We start from the raw sequence: 23,507 nt of genomic DNA on the forward strand, positions 1-23,507 counted from the left end.
AGCCTCGTGAGTGTTTTATTTGCTACATGATACATGTCAGTATTGTTTGGCTTTCCAACTGTTGTTACTAACATTAATATCAGTGAAATATTGTTTGTACTATACCTGCCTTCATCTCTAACCACAAGTTAATTATTTTAGGAAACAATTTTTAAATAGGATTCTAAAAATGTGTGTATGTCCATATATATTTACATGTATGTAGTTTATTAGTAAAACATTTATATATTTGCATATTAATAAATTCTAGTTGTTCCAATGTCTAAATTGCTTAGTAATTAATTTGAATTAATGACTAATGAGTCTACAGAGATGACTGAATTAATAACTTAGTAATGCAGTTATCAAGCAAATCATTTGCAGATCAAGTGGCTTGTTTTGTTCTCCCCATGAATACATATCTTGGCTCTCTCTTTTCCATAAAAATCTCAAATGCCATACAACTGAGCACATCAAAAAGCTACACTGCAAGTGTCACTTTGTATCAGAAGGTCTTCATGATATCCCTCACTTGTGAATCTCAATAAATTATAAGAGTTTTAAAGTAATTGCGATTATGCCACTTTTGATTTTTCATGTTACTTTTAAACATAAGTGAAATGAAAGCTTAGAAAACGGATGGCATTCTTTGGAAATGAGAAAGATATGAGTAAGACAGGCAAAGTCTATCTTGTTCATGTCTATCACAAATTCTCAGCTTGTTCTGATTAGATCAGTGATGAACTCCATATTGTATTTGCTATTCATGGACATGAAAAATGGAAATTGGAAGAACTCAAGAATACATTATAGGAAATGAATGACACGATTTGACTGCCTATTAAATGAGCAGAACCAGATGCCAGTGAGTTATACCTCTACCCCTCATTACATGGGAGACTAAGATTGGGAGGCTAATAGTTCAAGGCCAGCCCTATCCGAAAAGTTTATCAAACTCCAACAACAGAGAGAAACTAAAGGCAATGGTATATATCTGCCATCCCAGAGAAAAGAAACGCATAGTGTGTGGCCCATAGCCTAGGTGTGTCCTCAAGAGAACCACCATTCAGTCATCAATGGGAAGCAAAACCCCAACTCAAAAATAACTAAAGGAAAACCAGGGCAAGAGGCATGGGGCAAGTGGTAGAACACAAGGTCCTCAGTTCAAACACCAGTATCACCAATAAATAAAATCAAATAAAAATATAACAGCAGTTACTGCATTTTACTAGTTAGGAATCCATTGCATTTCAGTTTTTAGATTGGATCTAGTAAGAGAACACAAAGCACAAAGTTATGAAATGTGGACTTGAGGCACTCCCTGATACATGAACACAAGGACGAACCCCAAGGCAATTGAGTGTGAAGAGAAAAATGCTTGCCCAACATGTACACTGTACATTCCACCATAATTAGGCTGATTTAAATAATTTTAATTCTATTCAATAATTAATACTACTACAGTCTATAGATGATATTGACTCCTCATATTTAGTAGCCCAAAAAAAATCTAACTTATTTTTAACTGTTCATTTTTATCCTAAAAGAGTTAAAGGGATAGATACATCCCACATTTCTTTATGGGTAGTATAAAGAATAAACCATAGATTTCCATTAAGGAAGAAATGAAATCAAGGGAATGAGGAAAACCAACAAGAAGTGAGCATGTAGAAAATATGCTTCTCTTACACAGAAGTATACAAGCTTTCAGAAACGCATCACTTTTGAGGATTTGTATTGAGAGACGAGTGAATGACTAGAAGAGAACCCATGCTTGCTTCTGGCAAGCTATGCTCTGTTGTCGTGCTATGCCCTGGCTTGTTTCCCGGTCTGTCACTTCAATTGCTGCCCAGTCCTTTAGCATTTATGCATCAACCACTTGCTATGGACAAGGATAAATAGACAAATATGCGGCTGGTAGGTACAAACTCAAATGTGAAAAAGCGTAATATGTAAATACTACTTAAGCAAAGAATACTTAACAAAACCTTTGGGTTAACCTGATGATTATGGAATCAGAAAACTAGACTCTCAGACATGTAGTATTCCATTGCTTTCTACCTGCACTTTATGGGGTTTGTCAATGGCAGGTAAAGTATTTTCAAGTAAATTAATTTCACTTTCTTTCTTTCTTTTTCTTTTGGTCAGTTGTGGGTCTTCAGCTCAGGACCAGAGTGCTATCCCTGAGCTCTTCCTCATATCTAGTACTCTACCACTTCCAAGTTTCTGGTGGTTAATTGATCAGCATCTCACCAGGACTTTTCTGCCCAGGCTGGCTTCAAACTGGGATCCTCATCTCTCAGCCTCCTGAATCACTAGGATTGTAAACATGAGCCACCAGTGCCTGTCTCACTTTCAATACTGAGACCTCACACCATTTATACATGTTATCATAATAACAACAACAATTAGCAGCAGCAGCAGCATCTACTAAAAAATCCTTTCCATTCCATATCCTATTAAATCTTGGATGAACAATTTCTGTGGTACCAAGGCTTGTTGTGTTTCCGTCTAATGCCACTTATGATGCAATGCTGATGAGTTTGCCCTTGCTGCATGGGCTGTGGTTTTTCTGTGTTGTGTTTGTGCTGTGGAACATGACGGACTGTCTTAAATGGTGTGGGGAAGAATGACAATATTGAAGGGATGCTTTCTGTGACAATAAAGAGAAGGTCTGTGCTTAAGCAAAGAAGAGGCTCTCAAAGGAAACTGAGAGTTGACATCATTTGTGCAGATATACAGAGCAAACAGGATTGAATTTCTCACTCTCCAAATGATGATCATCAAAATTATTAGAGCATCTTGCCTTCCCATTAGCCATCATTCTTTCCCTTCTCTCGACACATGCTTCAGTCACACAGATTCTTAATCAAGAGAGGGCTCTGCACTTCTATTCACTAAAGAAAAATAAAAAGGCAAAAGCCGCATAAAGTGGATAAAGATGGGGTGTCAGATAAAGCACAGTTTCTAAAAAAAGGTTGGAAAAGGGGACATGCTCACACAAGAGAGGAGCTGCTTAGCTGGGTTCATGGATTTAATTCTGAATCTGCCTGGAAGTGTCCTGTGGGCCTCAAGAGCTGACGTGACCTTCCCCCTTTCCATTATTCTGGAAGTGCACTTGCTTCTGCTTGACATATAAGACATAACCCAGTGACCTCAAGAACTGCCAAAGGCACAGAGCCCTTTTGAAATGCTCTGTGTAAGCAGAATGAGCCTGCATGTAACAATCCAATGACATCATCTCCTTTACATTTATTTTAAGGAGGAAAATGTTTGCAACAGACTGATGGAAAGCAATAGAATCTGCCATGTATAATCCATTCTTGGCTAATGAAAAATAAATTTATTATTTTTAAAAATATTCTAGATAAAAGAGAATAATCTATAGTAACCTGCCAAGAGCTCCTGACTTAACGTTAGTCATTTAAAACTATGTTCTTTTTACTCATAGTGTTCTTTACTAACATTGAAAGAGTGATCCTTTGAACAGTCTAATGAAAATATTTGAGACTATCATCGAGCTACCCAACTAGCTTCTTGAGAACAATCACCATTCCATTTACTACTGTATGCTACTAGACAGGTATTAAGTATTCCATAATGTGAGAAGAATTGCAAATTTGAGTATGGCCATTGCGTTCCTGATGTTATTGGTCCCAGACATGCACTTTCCTTCGTGTACTTACAGCTGCCAAATTTCAGAGGACATGAGTGAGCATCCATTGGAAAATCCTCCAAGTGCATTGGGCACTCAGCTTGCACTGTAAGCCTGAAAGTAGAATTCCACTCTTTGTTTAAGTAATTTGGCAAAACAAGAAACATCACACATCAGGTGTTGTCCGTTATGACTTTAGTTAGAGCTGCATATTAGATCAATTCACAATTAATTACATTTAGGAGATATCTCACAAAACATTTTCTTACATAAAATAAGAATATAAGTAATAGTACTAATCATTAAAATTACACTTTACCCAGTCATTGTATACTCTGTATACACTTTGAGAAGCAAAAAATTTATATGCACTTTTTTTTTGCCTGTCATGGGGCCTGACTCTGGACCTGAGAGCTGTCCCTCAGCTTTTCAGCTCAAGGCTAGCACTCTACCACTTGAGCCACATTACCACTTCCAGCTTTTTCTGCTTATGTGATGCTGAGGAATCGAACCCAGGGCCTTATGCCTGCAAGGCAAGCACTCTACCACTGAGCCATCTTCCCAGCCCTATATGTACATTTTGAAGGGCTGCTTTTCCACGAATCTCACTATTTATTTTATGTCTGAATGGGAAAAAATTTAAATATAGTATGAAAAGAACATTATGCTCCATTTGACCTCTTCACCAGTCATAAAGCAAAGTTAATATAACAGTCCAATACTAGTTCATAAAAGCTTGCTTAAAACCTCTCATAATTGTGGATAATAATCTTTATATAGATACACATATATAAATACAGCAATAAATATAAACATATATATATCTTAAAATATCTTGTTGAGATTGAATTGGTGGGTAAATTATGAACACAAGTTATAAATATTAAATAAAATTTCTGAATTTCAACATAGCAAAAGTAATGAAGATCAATCATGGAAAACCTATTGTATAGACAGCTATTAGTTATCCCATTTTACATAAGAAAAGTGAATAGAACAGGTTCTACACTTCGAAAAATCTGTCATAATTAAATAGAGTAAATGTGGCCAAAATGTGTTGTAACTTAAATATTTCTAATTGTATTTAAATAATATCTAATGAAATATTTTCTAAAATTATATATGCTCTGTGTCTATATTTTGTTTAAATCTCAAAGTTTCAATCATTTCCTTTGTTTATATGGATCAGTGATCAAAGCATAAAGTTGTTAGGAGCACTGTCAGACTGTCTTCCAGAATTCAGAGAAGCATAGGAATAGTGAATACTTCCATTGGAAGTAATGGTCATCTATTACTCAGTCAGGAGTCTTTTTTTTTGTTAGACTAAGAAATAGCAACAGTTTTCATTATTGACCCTTAGTTTTTGTAATAAAAATGTGTATATATAGTGTAAAGGCAAAAATCCATGCATAAAATATTTTAATAAACATTGATTTTTATTGTACATCATTTTATTAGATTTATGATTTTCTTCTTTGTTACACAATGCAAGGAACCTCTGTTCATTAGTGAGAATAGTTAAGATTGAAGTTATTAATATGAGCAACTGTATTAGCAATTTATAGTTGAACATATAAAATTGATGCTAGATGACAGTTTTGAGCATAAAAATGAATCAGGATTCATTCTCATAAGCATGATTGAGGCATCTAATTTACTTAAAAAATAATTTACTTCAAAAATAAAAACTGTCAATTACCTTTGTGTCTTCAGTAACTTTATATGGGATTAGAATATTAACCTCGGTAAAATTATGCTTCAAAACCATATAATTTTAATTGGCTATCTCTTGATTATAAAAAATATGAATCACTTCTTCAGACATAAACCAAATTCAAGTCGTGGTATTAAACTATTTTCAATGAGAATATATTATAAAAGTAAATAGCCAGAAATGAATTCCTATTATTAACTATTTGAAAACACTAAGTATTAAACTCACCAGTATTATTTCTGTATCTAAGCATTGAGAATGCATATTATGAGTATCTTAATAATCTGCTAGAAAAATATGCAACATTGGGCTGGGAAGGTGGCTCACTGGTAGAGTGCTTGCCTTGCACGCATGAGGCCCTGGGTTAGATTCCTCAGCACCACATATGCAGAAAAGGCCGGGAATGGCCCTATGGCTCAAGTGGTAGAGCACTAGCCTTGAGCTGAAGAGCTGAGGGACAGTGCCTGGGCCCTGAGTTCAGGCCCCACAACAGGCAAAAAAAAAAAAAAAAGAAAAAGCATCATTGCTATTATTTGACAATTACATTCGGCTAGCTGTTTAGTGAATGAGTTTCTCAGTGTTATGTGCAGCATACCAAAACTAAAACATACCTCATTGTATACAACAGAGTCCCATCATCCTGGATTCGAAGCAGCTTGTTCGGCATTGTCATATTATGAGCTACTGACTTTTTCCCATTGTGAAAGAAGGTGTCTGGAGTCCAAATTTTGCTAGCCATTAAATTGTTAAGTCGAAGGATATTCATAGGGCCTTTAAATTTTAGTCTTTCATCTTTCCATTTTTGACGAAAGAACACATCAATTGTATATTCCTGAAAAATAATATGGTATTTCCTTTAAAAATAATACATGTTTTAGATGTAAGAGGGCACACCAAAATTCCAACAAAAATAATCTTCTAAATACTTCTAAATAGACATCTATGTGGAGAGAAGTACTTGCTGATCAGAAAGGCTATTTGTTTCGTTTATCACTCAACGTTGCTTTTTACAATAGCATGACATCTTTTTATACACTTAACATATTCTTGCAAAAGTAAAAAGTACATTTGTTTTGTTTAGCTTCTTTCAGTTGAGCCAGAGTTCAAGCAAAAAATGAATTAATGCATAATTTAAAAGTTATTCTAAGCCAGGTGCCGGTACCTCACGCCTGTAATCCTAGCTACTTAGGGGGCTGAGATCTGAGGATGATGGTTCAAATCCAGCCCAGGCAGAAAATTCTGTGAGACTTTATCTCCAATAAACCAACAGAAAACAGGAAGTAGTGCTGTGGCTCAAGTGGTAGAGCACTCTCCCTCAGCAGAAGAGCTCAGGGACAGCGTCCAGGCTCAGAGTTCAAGTCCCATGATATATACTACCAGAGTATGGATGGTTGAAGTAAGGCATCTCCAGAAAAAAAATACACAGGTAACCTCAGTAGCAAAAATAAATAAATAAGAACAATAAAATGAAAAGAATCAACTTCTAAGAACCATGACAGATATGAGTCATCATTTCCTGCTGCCAAGGAAACTGTAGAATATCATGTTTCTTTTTTTGATACGAAAAGAAAATAGTGAATTATATTGTTAACCAAAAATATGTTAGGCAATGATAGTTTCAATACTTTTCAGTCATCAAATTGATTTTAATATAAGAAATTCAACAACTTATTAAGGTATTTAAAATAAAAATATTTTTCAAACATGCTTCTCCTTAAAAATCAACCTAGTAGTCGTTCATATCTATTACTATCTCCCAATCTTTTAGCTGAAACTTTCTTCCTCTTCATCTCTTCTCTTCTACCACTTCCTCTCTCTCTTTCACTTTTTCTATCAAGTGATGGATGCATCTTAAATGAGATATGAAATTAAGATTTGTGCTTAATTCTGTTATTCTACAAGATGTTAAAAATGTCATTCTATGTTTGCACAAAACATTAGAAACCACTAAGATGTTCCATTACAAAACTCAAATTGGAAATTCCAAGAGGACACTGTGAGCACCAAACCAGTCACTCAATTTTTGAACATCAGCTACTGGCAAAATCATTTTTATAAAAAGGCAGATTAATAGGACCATATTTGGAAAACATGATCTTATTTGTAAAAATCTGAACTGAGTTATTCCCAAAAATCAACTGAATGATTTCTAAGAATCTATGATAATTTGAATGAGTATTGATGATAAAAGAAATCAACAAATAATGCTATGTAATTAGGAGATGAACATCAACAATGGAGGAACATTACATAATCTGGTTCATTTTTACACCTTATGACCTGGTTATTCATTTCTCAATATTTAATTCCATCTATAGGGAATTTAAAATAGAAAAATCAGATTAAAAGTTTATATTTTTCACTGTAGTTAAGTATTTATGCAAATATTTCTTTCCAACAGTGATCTCTCAAGCTCCAACCTAACATGAACCCTCATGACATTTATTACACTAGGAATAATAAAGCTCTTCTAAAATATATTTAATAAAACTTCAAGGCCAAGCTTTTATCTGCTTAGAAAGCGATTGATGTGGCAATCAGATCTTGGAGACCTACCACACAGCAAAGGAGATATTCAAAGTTTACCAGCAGAATTTGGAGACTGCTTCTTAAAACTTGTTTTCAAGAATACTATTTGTCTTTGAACCTGCATTGTGTCCCCAGTGAATCCTGCCAATATATCCACAAGACGTATATCTTTTATCTCTCATCTCCACCCGTACTCCATGCAATTTTAACAAAATCTATACACTTAGTAATTCCCTAAATGGAGGAATGTTTCCACCAGCCTGACTGGAGAACTCTGCTCACAACTATGTCTGGGTTCCCTATAACCTTAAAACAAAACAAAATACCCTTTTATTCTTTATAAAACTGTATGATGGCCATGATAGTTTCTATCACAATTATATCTTCATTTGCTGCCTCCAAAGTAACTCAACAATTTTCATTTAACTGAACATGGTTTTTATTTGAACTTCATTTGATTTTCTCCTCAGACATGGAAAAAAGTCAAAGGAATATCACAAGCACATTGTACCTATCACTTGGCAGATACACTCCCACAAATAATTTTGAAGCCTTCCTCTTTTGCAAAATTTGTAATCTAGTTACATTTCCCTAACCCCTAAAGAAAGAATTCTCTTGAGTTTGGTGGTTATCATATATATATATACTTAAAATTTACTGTATAAATGTATTAAGTGATGTATTTTAAATATTTATATAAATTATATCATACTGTGTATATTTCTGATAAATGTATTTTGCAGTTAATTTGTTGAACTTTATTATGGCAATATATCTAACACTTTGATTTATTTTCACTGCAATATAACATTATATTAGAAGACTATTTCACTATATATATATATATATATATATATATATATATATCCTTATTCTTATGTATTTTCTCTACTTCCAGTTTGTCACTATCACAAGTCATCTTGCTATGGACATTTTTCTCCAACACTCCTAGTACAAAGGTATGAAAATTATTGGAGACCAGAGGTCAACAAGTTTCTACTGAAAAAGGTCCAGCTAGTGAACATTTTAAGATTTATACATCTTATGGCCAATGTCACAACTACTCAATTCTGTGAGTCGAGTGTGAAAACAACCATAAACAATATGTAAGTGAATGAGCATGGCCATGTTCCAATGAAAGAATGTTCACAGAAATAAACAGCTGGCAAGATTTGGCCAAGGGCCATTATAAGCTAATCACTGCCCTAGACTGAAGATACTAATGATATTTCTGGGATTTATGATATGCACACAGTTAAAATAACAAGATCTTGTCAAATTGAAATCCTAGATCGTATGTTCATGTATGTTCTCACAGCAGTGCAGGAGGTCTCTTGTTTCTCTGCAGTTTGGTCAGACAGACAATGTCATCTTAGTTATCCCAATTAGCATAAAATGGTTCAAATGCTCTGACTGTGTGGACTTATCTGTTAATTCATGGAATCTACAGTATTTTCTGGTGTTCATTATTAATACTATTATTGACTCTACTATAAATCTATGTCATTCTATTTAATATAATTTAATTCTATTTTACAAATTCTGCTATAAATTCTCTTTTATGAGTTCATTTAATTTGTTATTTTGCCTTTAGGTTGTCTGTTCTTACTCAACTAACTCATTGTATATGGTGTATATTTATAATGAAGTATTATTGAGACATAAAGAAAAAGGAAATATGTTGTAGTTTGAACATGGATAAAATGAGATGATCATGTCATATAAGATAATTAAGGTTCAAAAAGACCAATATGCATTTTTGCTTACATGAGAAATCTATTTATTTATAATAACAACATGAATTTAAAAGCTGTACTATTTAAGGAGGAACCATTAAGAAAGGAGAAATAAAAGAGTAAGTGAAGATTAATGAAAGAGGAAATGATAAGGTAAGTATGGTAAACATAGCGTAATAAAAACCACTAGTAACTATTTTCAAATAAGAAGGCAAAAGAGCTTTAAAAAATATCAGAGGACGGGAGTTTGATCAAAGTTCAATATATGTTCTAATGGAGACAAAAAAATCAACGCAAAGTTAAACCAAAAAACTGTAAGATTTAAAAAAAACTCCTTATAGGAAAAGTTTAATCCAACTTCTTCCTTTTATAGATGTCCTAGATAATTTTAGTAAAATTCTTTGTTTCAAAATTTATTAGGGGCAGAAACCACACAAGAATGCATTATTTATACAGTTACTAAAATTCCCCATTTATATAACAAACTCCTTTATTGTTATTTCCATAATTTTCCCTGCAAACAAAAAAGTCACTATGTTTTGCACAGACTATTATATAAACATGCTTTCAAAGGTGCATTAACTTGGTGAAGAGAGCATGTTCTTTAGTACATTAATTATAATGCTTGTAGCCAGTTTCTGAAGAATTACTCACTCACTGAATCACAGCTAAAATGCACGAGTAATCTTGGAGTGATTCTTGTTTACTTTGAGTTACTAAGTGTATTTAAAGATACTAAATTTATTTCATTATACACATTTTGCTAATAACAGCTAGTTTCTCCTAAGTTCCAATCAGTGTTTTTTACATATAATGAAGAAAAACGCCGTTTATGAACCAGGTATGGAGCAATTAAATAAACAATACCATTGGAATATATAAAAATAGTTCAGCTCAAAGACTGGTTGATACAAAAGGGGAGGTACAAAACAAATTTAACACTATATGACCGTTGCCAAAAGTTGCAAAAGAATGTGACCCTTCAGAAAGAGCAACAGAGTGCCAAGAAAACCTACTAGTGCAAGATCATAAAGCTCTGTTAAGCAAAGATGCTCAAACAGGAACTGAAGACCACCACAGCAATGGCACACACTCGTGAGATATGTGGGGTTTTCTTCTATAACTAGTTCCCAGGCAAAGTTTACTAAATATGCACATAAAAGACTCTGAATCTAATAGACTATCTGGTACAGATTACCTAATATCTAATGAATACTAGTTATAGTATGCAGATAGGAACTCATTTTAATACAAATGATGACATTAAATTTCATAGCAACAACACACAATGGAGAGGGAGGGGGGGACTTCAGAAGCAGTACTCATTTGTTTCTAAAGATAGATTTCTAGCTCAACTCCTTTGCTTCTGAACATCATGTTCTTCCAATTACACCATACATGGAAAAAATTCTGAAGGCAGGTCATCAAAACAACATTGTCCTACTACATGGTTGAGTATTAGCCTTCAGCCAAAACACTCAAGGACAGCACCCAGGCCTTGACTCAGTTCAAGCCCCAGGACTGGCATAAAAAGAAATAGCACAGTCATAAGACTCAATGGAGATGTGTGATCAGGGAAGTAGATGGATCAGAACACCTCATCTTGAGTAGCTTATTTATCTCTCGGGTTAGAGTTGATTCATTTGAAAGAAATGATGACCATAATAGAACTTACCTGCTAGCATAGGTATAAGGATGAAAAGAGATGCTATAGGTAAAAGTTTTAGAAAATAGATCGGACATCATGGGAGGTAGCCTAGCATAAGTCACCTCCAAAGAGACCTTCTATCTATTTTCCTATACAATGAAAGATGAGTCTGAGAAGAGAGAACATACAGCAGTAAACACAACGGAAAATGCCAGGGGCAGGGAGCTGAGACTGGTGCTCTCAGAGAACAAGCTACTCGCTGTTATTTCTCTAAGTGGAAAGCACAAATGTGTCACAACCAAGATCCACTGTTATGACTAATAGAATAAATTGGGTAAAAAGATAATTGCCCCTTCTTCTCACCTCCCTTCTGATAAAAGAAAGGCAGGGAGAAGAGGTTGAACACCTATGGCCCATCGCTCATCTGGGAACCAATCTGGAAAAGGAGAGGAGAGGAGAGGATCTAAATGTCCGAAGAGAGTGGCCCATAGATTCATTCCGCTGGCCTGGACTCTAGGCTGTGGGATGTGCTAAGAAATTATTTGAAGTTATGGGAGAGAGTTCCAAAGAATAACATTCTGGCACTTCTAAACCCTTTGGAACCAAGTTCCAACATTCTTATAACCCCCAGGTGTCCACCTAGTTTCCTGACTTCTCTTGCTTCTTTCTAGAAGAAATCCCTCACCTCATGCACACTCAGGTATATGTAAGTTCACATATACTGGCATGCTTCGTGATTGCCACCGTCCATTTTCCTTTACAAACTTGTTGCTACCAAGGCCGCTCTTCTTTTTCAGCTCCCCACATGTGGACAATTTCTATTCTTTCCCAAGAGCAAGATTCACAATCTTTTCCTTCAGTGCTCTGTCACTAGCCTCTAAACAAACTTCCTACAACATAGGAAATTTGTGATGAATAATTTATCAATGAATGAATAGGGGAGTCACCAGAAGCAACATGTAGTAATGAAGTTTCTGAGCCACAAGGCTTTTAGCAGGAATTGAAGAGAAGAGCATTAGCAGAGGCTGATGATCAAAAAGTTCTCAGATGGGCTGTGGCATTCTGTCACCTACACAGGATACTTTAATCCTATTCAAAGATGACAGTGTGTGTGTGTGTGTGTGTGTGTGTGTGCACGCGTGCGCACGCGTGCACAAAATTACATGCTCTATGCAGTTATATTAAAACAATCATAGTAAATCATTTATTTTGGTGGGTCGTGGGGCTTGAACTCTTGTCCTGGGCACTGTCCCTGTGCTCTTCAGCTCAAGGTAAGCGCTCTACTGCTTGAGCCACAGTGCCACTTCCAGTTTTCTAGTGGTTTATTGGAGATAAGAGTCTCCCGGACTTTCCTGCCTAGGCTGGCTTTGAACCGTGATCCTCAGATCTCATCTTTTTGAGTAACTAGGATTACAGGCGTGAGCCACCAGCGCCCAGCTAAGTAAACCATTTTTTGTATAATAATTGTATTTTTAAGACTACAAATACTGGGATGTGTAGAGGTGTAAGAAGATGGTTCAAAGGAAACCAGAACTGAAAGTATGCAAGATTCCTTCTCAACAAGCATGGCAGTACTTATTTGTAAATGCCAGCCAAGAGTGAAGCATAGATGGGGAGATCACAATCCAAGACTTGTATTGACAACAAGTACAAGACTCTAGCTGAAAAATAAGCTCAAACAAAAAGGGCTAGAGGTGTGGTTCAATGGTAGAGCAAGGTAAGTACAAGGCTCCAAATTCAACCCACAGTATCTCAAAACCTATGTGAATAACTGTGATATCTAAGAGATAATAAATTCTGTTATCAGAAGTCTGCTGTGTTTTAAAGTTTGTTTGTGAAACTTCCATCTCTTTGGGGGATGGATTATCAATGACACGTTTTGCGACTTGACAATGAATAGTTTTCCATTCCATCTCCCATTAAATCCTTAGTTGTATTCCAGGCTCCAGTTATTCTACATTCTGACATTTCCACAAACTCAACGAGCTATTCTGCTTTGTACGAAAATATTCTTCTTCCAGAGGCAACTGACCAGCCCTTGTTTTCACAGCTCTCTTCTTTTCCTGGGAACCTTTGAGAATTCTAGATCCTCCAACTCACATCCCCTCACACACCATATACACACAATATTCACCCCAAATACTTTAATAAAGGTATTATCACACTGCTTTAAACTTTTGAGCTTTAACCTCTTTTAAGCTTCCTATTGTCCCCCTATTATCCTGTGAAATGCAAGCCCTGGCTATAGTATACTTGAGCATCCAGCATTGTGGTAGACCCAGGAGCCATTTAGTGAATCCTGTTTAATGGACAGAGTCATTCTTGTAGTCACCTAGATTGTAGTGAAGCAGAAGGCGTGAAGAGAGCTTTACAAGATGCAAGCATATTCAGCTCAATGCAAGGAAAATAAAAGCCTCACTGAGAATAATAATGCCTTTCCACCGCTGCTCCCTGCCTTACCTCCTTGTGCAGCCAGGCTGCTGAACATGGTTGCAATTGTCTGCAGTCTTTCCCTACTTCTTCACCTCCCACACACTCCACCCACAGCAATCTGGTCCTTTTTACCATGATTAATCTAATAACATACTTAAGCAATTTTCTTGGATTTAACATAAAATAGGACATGATTAAGTTTCTCCTATATTGATATTCGTAAACCCACAAAGTGCTGTTGTTACGTAAGCATCCATTGGGGTAATTCTCATGGGACCTGAGACTTTTCCCTTGCCTGTCAGTCTCCATGTAATGATTGATCCTGGAAAATGTGTGGGAGTGAGACCAATCCATAAATCGATGACCCTTCCTCCAGGCATGCAAGGATGTCTGTTGTTCTCCCCAAAAAGACAATCTCCAGACTGGCAATTTGCAAAATGAGCATTCAATCTGTGCAATTTTTACTTTGAAAATCACTTTTGTGTTCAGAAATAGTAGCTCTTTGTTATATGATTTTTTTTATAAAAGAACAGGAAAGGTGCTAGGGAATGCCTCTCTCACCTCAGAAAAGAACAAAGACGACAGGTACCAATTTCACACAACTCTCCCTAGCTTGGGAAAGTAATGGATGGAGGCAACTGCAGCTACCTGCCCTCTTCTCTCCAACTGTTGCTCCATTCCCTTGGTGATGTTTAACTATGGGCTTATGCATTGCCAAATGAATTATATGAACTTCTAGGTTACAAAAATCTCATCTTGATAGAAGACTATGGTATATACATCTAGATGTGTATCTAGATACACATCATTACAGCTGATGTGGAATACCAGATATACTTTGATATACTTTGGTCTCTGATCTCAGCTGTTGAGAGAAGAAAATTATGATCGAAGTCAAGAGAAGAAATTCTCATTTGTTATTTAAATCTCTGTTCTTTAAATATTTCTGTTCTAGACTGTCTGTAAATTAGGAATATGTTTTCACTCTACCTTTTTCCCTTGAACAATGCTGTACAAGTCTGTGATTTCAATTACCATCAGGTCACTCTAAGCCATCTTCTGCTACCCAGGCGTTGATATGGGTCCAAAAACACAAGTGTCCATCCCCAATAAAAAAAAAAACACTTTTGTTTCTATGAAACATATCCTTGTGAATGGAATCACCATCCAGCAACACGTTCCAAATATTTATGCTGAGTTTCTTCAACTTCTGCAACCAACAGATTAGTAAATCTGTCACATTTATAAAATGGAGATCTCTTAAATCTTTTCAGATCTTTTCATTTCATAACAGTACCAAGGTCTCCTCCATAATCATCTCTTGCTTTTTAGCTAGAATTTCTTTATCCTCTTTAATATAAACTACTGGACTATAGAAAAATCTGTCCTTGCCTATACCCTGAATCTGTACCGTAACTTTCCATAAATCTTGTAGTGGTTTTTTTTAGGGTATGCATAAAAGCACACACTTAATTATGAGATGTAGATTTATGTACCCTGCACTGGCTATTAGGAGTTCATAGATCTTAAAAGTAAGTCCAAGAAGCAACCATTTAATGCTTGCTCATAGTGATCCTAATGCAACAACTTGACAAATTTTAGGACAGGACTAGAAACTATCTGCTGTATAAATGAATGTTCTCTGATTCTGACTTTTAGCTTTCCAAAAATATCAGTAACCATCCGATAATCAACTTCTATGTGTCGGTTTTAAACTGGGTGAACTTTGTCTTTAGCATAGTGCTTGCTGTTTTCTTAGTAGGTTTCCTTGGTTAATTACATTTACACGTAACAACATCTAATAAAGGGTACCAGATAAATCCAGTGGGAAATTTCAAGCAGCTATTAAGATCTAATAAGTCTTTAAATGTCTCAATGGTTTTAACTAATGAACTATATAACATTCCAATGGGAAATCTTTGGAGTGAAGAGATCATGCTCTGGGTTTTTTCATAGAAAGAGAGAAGTACTAAGAGAATCAATATAATTAACAAACCCAGTTTACACTTATTTGACTGATTGTTTTCTTTACCTATTTTTTTTCAGAGCTGAGGACCAAACTCAGGGTCTTGCACTTGCCAGGCAAGAGCTCTTCCATTGAGCTAAATCCCCAACTCCTAGACTGATGGTTAGAGCACAAAGGTAAGTCCTAGATCAAAAGTCTCTATAAAACTTTGAAGTTGCCATTGTACAAGTTCTAACAATAACACATAGCAATAGCTACCCTTTGACCGAAGTACTTAGGAGACATTTGAGTAAAGTACTTAATATTTCCACCAGTTTTGTATAAAATATGCACAAACTGTGAAAATGTTCAATAATTTAGGAAAATACATCCTAAAGCCAAGAGAAGAGAAAAAGAAGTGAATTAGGCATCATGACTACAAAGTAACAACTTTGTAAACTCCAAAGTTTAATTACCTTCATATTTATGTATTTTTTAAGGTGGAAGTAAAGGTTTTCAGTTACTTGTGGACATTGTAATTAAAACCTATAATTACAAGTTAGATGTACAACTTTCTTTGGATAATTACACTAATGATTCTGTGATAGCCACACACTCATGCTTGTGTATGTAAATGTGCATACGTGTGTGTGTGTGTGTGTGTGTGTGTGTGTGTGTGTGTGTGTGTGTGTGTGTGTGTTCTTTGGTCCTTAATTCTGTTTGCTATGTTGCTTTTTCCTCTCAGGCTAATGTCACAACACATCTTTATCACTGAACTGAATAGGAGAACTTAAGGCTTTAGTTTTTCTATGAATATTGCAACATACAAAGAAATAAAAGCACACCAGCTAAGCTACTAAACATAAAATTAAATTTATTCTTTACTTTTTCCCATTAAGAAATTGCTTCTAATATCACATTATCTGACCTTTTCTGCTTGGCTCAGACATATACTAGATATTGCAAATGAGGGAAACCATAGGACCTATGTTTCTTTGGGCTTGGCTTACTTCACTTAATATAATTTTTTCCAAGCCTTTCTATTCCCTAACAAATGGGGCAATGTCATTCTTTCTGACGGAGGCATAGAATTCCATTGTGTATATATACCACATTTTCTTGATCCATTCATCTACTGAGGGGCTGAACCCTTAGATATGTATTTAAATGATTTTTCTTTCATGCATTTGTTTCTAACGCATTTATAAGATTATTTCTTTGTTGCTTTGTATGTCCCTCCCCCACAGTATAACTCCTGCTTTCACTATATTTGATGTCGGTAAAATTTGTGGAGGAGATGGGGAAAAACAAGTCGTTTAAGGATACAGGTGGACCCGTTCCAACAATGAGAAGTACAAGTTGTCATGTCGAAAACGAACTTTACAACTTTGGTGTGGGGGGTGGGTGGAGAGGGGGGAAGGATTGGGTGGGGGGGCGGGGGGAGGCTGGAAAGGGATGTGAAGGGTAAACAAAGGAGGAGGCTGCAATGCTTGATAAGAAATGTACTCATTATCTTGCCCATGTAATTGTAACCTCTCTGTACAGTATGTTCACAAAAAAGAAAAAGAAAAAGAAATTGCTTCTGAGGTACCCTACATTAGATTAGCAGATCCAACCACCCTGGTACCTGTACACAATAGAATTTTATACAGCCATTAGAAGTATAATATCATATCACTTGCAGTGAAATGGATGGACCCAGACCATATCAGGTAAAGTGAGGTAAGCCAAGCTCAGAGAGAGAAATGTTGCATCTTTTCTCTCATAGGTGGAAGCTAGATCTAAAATACACTGGGACATAAAAAATTATACAAGATTCTAGGCATTCACACACAGTGAGAAACAAAGAAGATACTCATAAGGAGGAACACAAACATGTTGCCTGTGTATCTGATCACAAAATAATAATTATCAAACTGAACTGGGAAAAACTAGGAATTGCTTCTATAAGACAAGTACACATCTCCATACCTTGTAGGTATTAGATATATGTATAAATGTAATTGATTTCCATTCCCATTGCTTTGATGTTTACTTCCATTCAGGATCATCGACAAGAGACTGTACTAAATACAAATTCTTATCCAAACTTTTTCTCATTATTTGTCTTGCTTTCCAGAAGAGTAATCCAAGAAAACCAAATTCTTTCTCTTCACAAAATGCAGATATTATTATGTGGGTGGGGTTACATATATATATGCATATACATATATATATATACACGATGTACAGAGGAGTTACAGTTATATAAGTCAGGTAATGAGTAAATTTCTTTTTGAACAGGGCCACCTCCTCCCTCATTTTCCTCCCACAAGTTATATAGTTCATTTTCTAGTATCACTGCTGCATTTTTTCACCTTTGTCCAAATATTTTTGTGTTCCCCCTGACCTTCTTCCAAACAGATAAAATTACAATCAAGACAAAAGGTACAGAAATCCAAAATAGGGACAAAAGAGAAAAAAAGGAAAGAAAACCAAAACATACAATAAGAAAATGTTTTGCTTCCATTTTTTGGAATTCATTTTTATAAACAACATTTTCTGATCATCTGCAAATAGCTATTGAGTCTTTGTGATCATCTACTAAGCATATCCTCCATTGGTCTCACTGTGCAATTCTCTAGGGTTCTTTATAATTTATCACATCCAAGTGTAATTTTTATTTGGGGGGGGTCCGGTCGTGGGGCCTGAACTCTGGGACTGGGCGCTGTCCCTCAACTCTTTAGCTCAAGGCTAGCACTCTACCACTTGAACCACAGTGCCACTTCCGGCTTTTTTCTTTTTGCTTATGTGGTGCTGAGGAATCGAACCCAGGGCTTCATGCATGCAAGGCAAGCGCTCTACCACTGAGCCACCTTCCCAGCCCTGCCAAGTGTAATTTTTTTTATCTTTTACCATCTAGTGTGTTTACTTGTATATTTATAGGCACATTCTAGTTACAACAAATGAGTGAAGCCATGCAAGCTCTGTTTTATTTTTTTTGGTGAGGGGGAGGTTCTGGCTTATTTCACTTAATATGATTTTTTCCAAGTATTTCCAATTCCTCACAAATGGTACAATATCATTCTTTTTAATGGCAGTGTAGAGTTTCATTGTGTACATATACCACATTTTCTTTTTTTATATGTTTTTTATTGTGAAAATGCCGTACAGAGGGGTTACAATTACATGAGCAAGGTAATGAGTACATTTCTTATCAAGCATTGTTGCCTCCTCCTTTGTTTTTCCCCTACCATCCCTGCACTCCCATCTCCACAACTACACTCCTCTCCAATCTCCACCAAAGTTGTAAAGTTCGTTTTTCGACATAGCATCTTGTACATCTCATTGTTGCAATGGGTCTACCTGTATCCCTATTTAAACAATTATTTTTTCCCTTTCCCTCCCCAAATTATACCAACATCAAATACAGTGTAAACAGAGGTTACACTGTGGAGGAGGGACATACAAAGCAACAAAAAAAACCACCTTATAAATATGTTAGAAACAATAGCAAGAAAGAAAAACCATTTGACTCTTTATCTTGGGGTTCATTTCTCCTAACATCAACTTATCTGACCTTTTCTGCTTGTCTCAAACATACACTAGTTATTGCAAATAAGGGAAACCATGGGACCTATGTTTCTTTGGGCCTGGATTACTTCACTTAATATAATTTTTTCCAAGTCTTTCCATTTCCTAACAAATGGGATGATGTCATTCTTTCTGATGGAGGCATAGAATTCCATTGGGTATATATACCACATTTTCTTGATCCATTCATATGTTGAGGTACATCTGGGTTGATTCCATATCTTGGCTATGGTAAACAATGCTGCAATGTACATACTTGCACTAGTAGCTTTAGTGTGGCCTTGTCTGTGCTCTATTTGATAAATGCCCAGCAGTGTAATTGCTGGGTCATAGGGAGGCTATATGTTTAGTCTTTTGGGAAACCTCCCTACCACTTTCCAAAGTGGTTAAACAAGTTTACTTTCCCACCAACATTGTAGTATCATTCCCTTTTGGCCATCACTTCACCAGCATCTGTTATTGTTAGTTTTCTGGATAATGGCCATTCTAACCAGGGTGAGGTATAATCTGAATGTTGTTTTGGTTTGCATTTCTTTTATGGTAATATATGTTGAACATTTCTTTCTTTGTATTGGCCATTCTCACTTCTTCTTCTGAGAAGTGCACATATTCTTAAATGGGTTCTACCCTCTCTAGTAGAAGTAGATTCAAGTATAAGTGTTTTTATGTGTATCTGACTTATACATGTATAGGATTAATGTGATTCAACCTTAATTTCCCCCCAGTTTCAACTTTTGTCCTTCAATTTGGCCAAATATCAAATAGAATCTGCTAAGTTACAATGAATGCTCCTCTTCATTCTATCCCCCTGTGCTACACAGCAGAGTGAACAAGAATGCTCAGTGAGTTGCATCAACTCCAAAAGCCATCCCCCATGCCTGTACAGTAACATGGATCCTCTGACAGGGATCCAGTAAGATGCATCCTAGTGAGATTACAAACACTAGCTTACCATAGCAACAATGATACCCACAAGACAGAACATTGGAAATGAACTTTACAAATTTGGGGAGGGAGTTGTGAAGGAAGGGGGAATAGTGTGAGAATAACAAGGGAAGGGATAACAATGATCAACAAGAAATGTGCTCATTGCCTTACTCATGTAACTGTAATCCCTCTGTACAGCATCTTTACAATAAAATAAAAATTTAAAAACATCTTCACATTCTATATTTTAGCAAAGTTAAACAACTGATCATGTTTTGTAACTCCCAAAGGTGAGGATCTTCTTTGATAGTGTTTCGGACAGAAAGAATAGCAAATTTTTGTTTATTATATAAGTGGCAATCCTACTCCCCAATGGGAAAGCAGGGAGGTCCTGATAAATTAACTAACAATGTTTATGAGTGCCTGAAATAAAAGTGTTTATTTTGGCTTTGTTTGTTTATCCAGGTGGAAAATTTCCAAACTGTCGACTTTTCCCTTGGGTTATCAATGAGAGAGGAGTTGGGAAGAGATTACGTGGCTGGGAAATGGCTGAGCAAAAGGAACACGGAAACCTCAAATTCTCACTCACTCCCTGCACTATATAAGAGGTGGATCTTCAAAGTGACATTAGGTTCTTGAGTGCAGAATGGCTGTTGCATGACTATGATTATAAGCCACAAACTTGAGGAGGTAGGGGAGGTGGCACAGGACAAAGACATGCACATTTATAAAATACAAGGTCAGACATGAAGTGGAGGATGATATATAACATGATACCAGTTAATATATGATATGATACCAGTTAATATATATACATAATGTGTATATTTATACATCTATTTATATATATACACATTTATTTATTTATTTTTGTCTATCATGGGACTGATACCTATAGATTGATGTCTGTCATGGCCTGGGGGCTGTACCTGAAGTCTTTTGCTCAAGACTAGTGCTGTAGAGTGGTACACAGCCATTTCCAGTTTTCTGGTGGTTAATCAGTGATAAAAGTCTTGTGCTTTCCTGTCTGGGCTTGCATTGAACCATGATCCTCTTAAGTAGCTAGGATTACAGATGTGAGCCACCAACACCTGGCTTTAGTGAACACAATATTACTACAAGAAAAATTTCTATTACAGAATAGTTCAGAGATGACATGGACAACTGATTTCTAAAATGTTCATGAATAGTCAATGATTTATCTTGGTGATTCCAGACCCCTGGTTTCTAACATACCAGACTAAGCTTCTTCTCTTTACAAGCTAATTAAAAAATAAATAAATGAACACCAGTCTCACAGAATCCAAAATGGTTAGATCCGTTTTTTTATGGGTTTATATGTGCCTGCTCTGTGTACATGACAGGCATTTACTTTGCTCAGGACCCATGGAAAATTTTTTCATGGATAGAAAAACATCACAACTTTCTAAGAAACTGTACAGACATAAGTCAGAGCAGCGACATAAATCCCAGAAAATTACTGTTATTAATACCATTGGTTTTATTTACACTTGAATTGTTTACCAATGTAGTGGTAAGATAAGTTTTGTAAAGCATATAGATATAAAGGACCAAATGCACCAGGTTGGTATTGTGCTCCTTCGTATAAATAGATTATCATCATGTGCTCCCTGTGTATTTTGATAGATGTGAGACAGATGCGCAATTCTACAACCATAAAAGTATTTATTGTAAATCACATACCACTTTCTATTATATAAATAAAAACACTACTAAATAGGAAAAACTCACCATATCAGTGTCAGATACTGGGCCAAAACTGGTCACGTAGATGTTTGTGAAGACTTCAGTAATACTGTCTAGTGGAAGGGGAAAAAAATAGAGTGACTATAGACATTATGTAGCAAGACTCAAATGAAATAGAAAGACTTGAGTACCTGGAATTGTTAGAAAGCTGGGAGATAAATTTAAGAACCATTTTGCATTTTTATAGTGCTCACAACCACCACAAAGTTGTATCTAAAAGTATTCTAATCTTCTTTCTTAGAGAACAAACGTGATCAGCATAGTCTTTAGTCAAACTTAGTATGAACAATATTTTTTTCAGAAACCATCTTAAGTAAACTGATTTAAACAAGTTCATCAGCAGTAGTAGACAAGAAAACATGGTTATTATACAATAGAGTTCTAAATTTGATTTAAAATAAGGACTTCCATCTACCATTTCATGAAGGTGAAGAACAGGACCTGTGCTGGCTAAGCAGGTACTCTAACACATCAGTCATGTCTACAGCCCCCTTTTTATTAGTTATTTTTCAGGATGGGTCTCACTTGATGCTCAGGTTAACTGGATCTATGATCCTCCATTCTTCCCACTTATGCTTCCCTATGGTCCTGGGAATTACAGGCATATTCCACAGCATCTCACCGTTCTCCCACAGCTGGGATGCCATCCTCCCAGCCATTGAGCGAAATGGGGGTCTCAGGAAACTTCATGCACAGATTGACCTGAAGCTCACAATTCTCCAATCCTGACCTCCCAAGGAATTAGTATTATGGGCTTGGGCCACTGTACTCAAAACATGATCGTAAAGACCTATAATTTTATAAGGATGTATGTCTTACCTATAAGCCACAAAAATTCTTAATCATAATTGTATTTCACATTAACATAAAAATCCTTACTATTCAGCAACACAGAAGTATATGCAATCATACTAAATTATCTATAAACAAGCTTTCCTTTGAATATACTTAAGAATACCTGAAGTGCAAAGACTGAATAGACTCTAAAGTTTTGTAACCTGATAGCTATAACACAATTAACTGAATTACTCTATTAACCAAGCTATGTGCATGTTTTATTTTAAATAAAGTAAATTGGTGATGGGAGATAGAAATCTCAAAGGAAAAATTTAAAAACAATAATCCTTTCAACTTTATTGTAAGAGGAAAAATCATCATTTAGTTTTTCATCGTGAGCTAAATTTCTCATCCAATTCTACACAAACAAAATAAGGAAATAGTTTTTATTATGATGAATGTAGTTTACAGGAAATGAATAAAGTGAAGTATGTCTAGGGTTTTGGAAACATGAAGATAAAAATTAAAAATGAAAAGAATTTTAATAAACTGGTTCTGAAAAAAGTCTTTGAATATTATTACACACTAGGGACTTCTCAAAGTACTTGACATATAATCCACATGAACAAAACTATAGCATTCATTCATTTTTGTGACCCCTATGCATGTGTTCAACGATAGACAGACATGTGATCAAATTTTCCCAATGCCCTACAGAAGAGTATAGTGACAGAGAAGATTTTAGAACTCAAGCAATCTAGCTTTTAGGTCTAAAGTCAAAACTATAGCATCATATATCATCCAATGATAAACGTGAAGCTAAA

General features: G+C 35.7%; 1 protein-coding gene across 1 annotated transcript in view; it reads right to left on the bottom strand.

Moving 5' to 3' along the window:
- The window catches only part of Gabra2 (gamma-aminobutyric acid type A receptor subunit alpha2), a 112,868-nt gene that overhangs the window by 38,461 nt on the left and 50,900 nt on the right, over positions 1 to 23,507 (bottom strand). The window contains exons 3-5 of the mRNA XM_042678173.1: positions 21,892 to 21,959; positions 5,960 to 6,180; positions 3,666 to 3,748 (exon numbers count right to left, since the gene is read on the bottom strand). Of these exons, the coding sequence (XP_042534107.1) occupies positions 3,666 to 3,748; positions 5,960 to 6,180; positions 21,892 to 21,959 (372 nt within the window). The remainder of the gene's footprint in view (positions 1 to 3,665; positions 3,749 to 5,959; positions 6,181 to 21,891; positions 21,960 to 23,507) is intronic.

Source organism: Dipodomys spectabilis, unplaced genomic scaffold (genome assembly GCF_019054845.1).
Source record: "Dipodomys spectabilis isolate Male_0828 unplaced genomic scaffold, ASM1905484v1 ptg000043l, whole genome shotgun sequence".
Lineage (NCBI taxonomy): Eukaryota > Metazoa > Chordata > Mammalia > Rodentia > Heteromyidae > Dipodomys > Dipodomys spectabilis.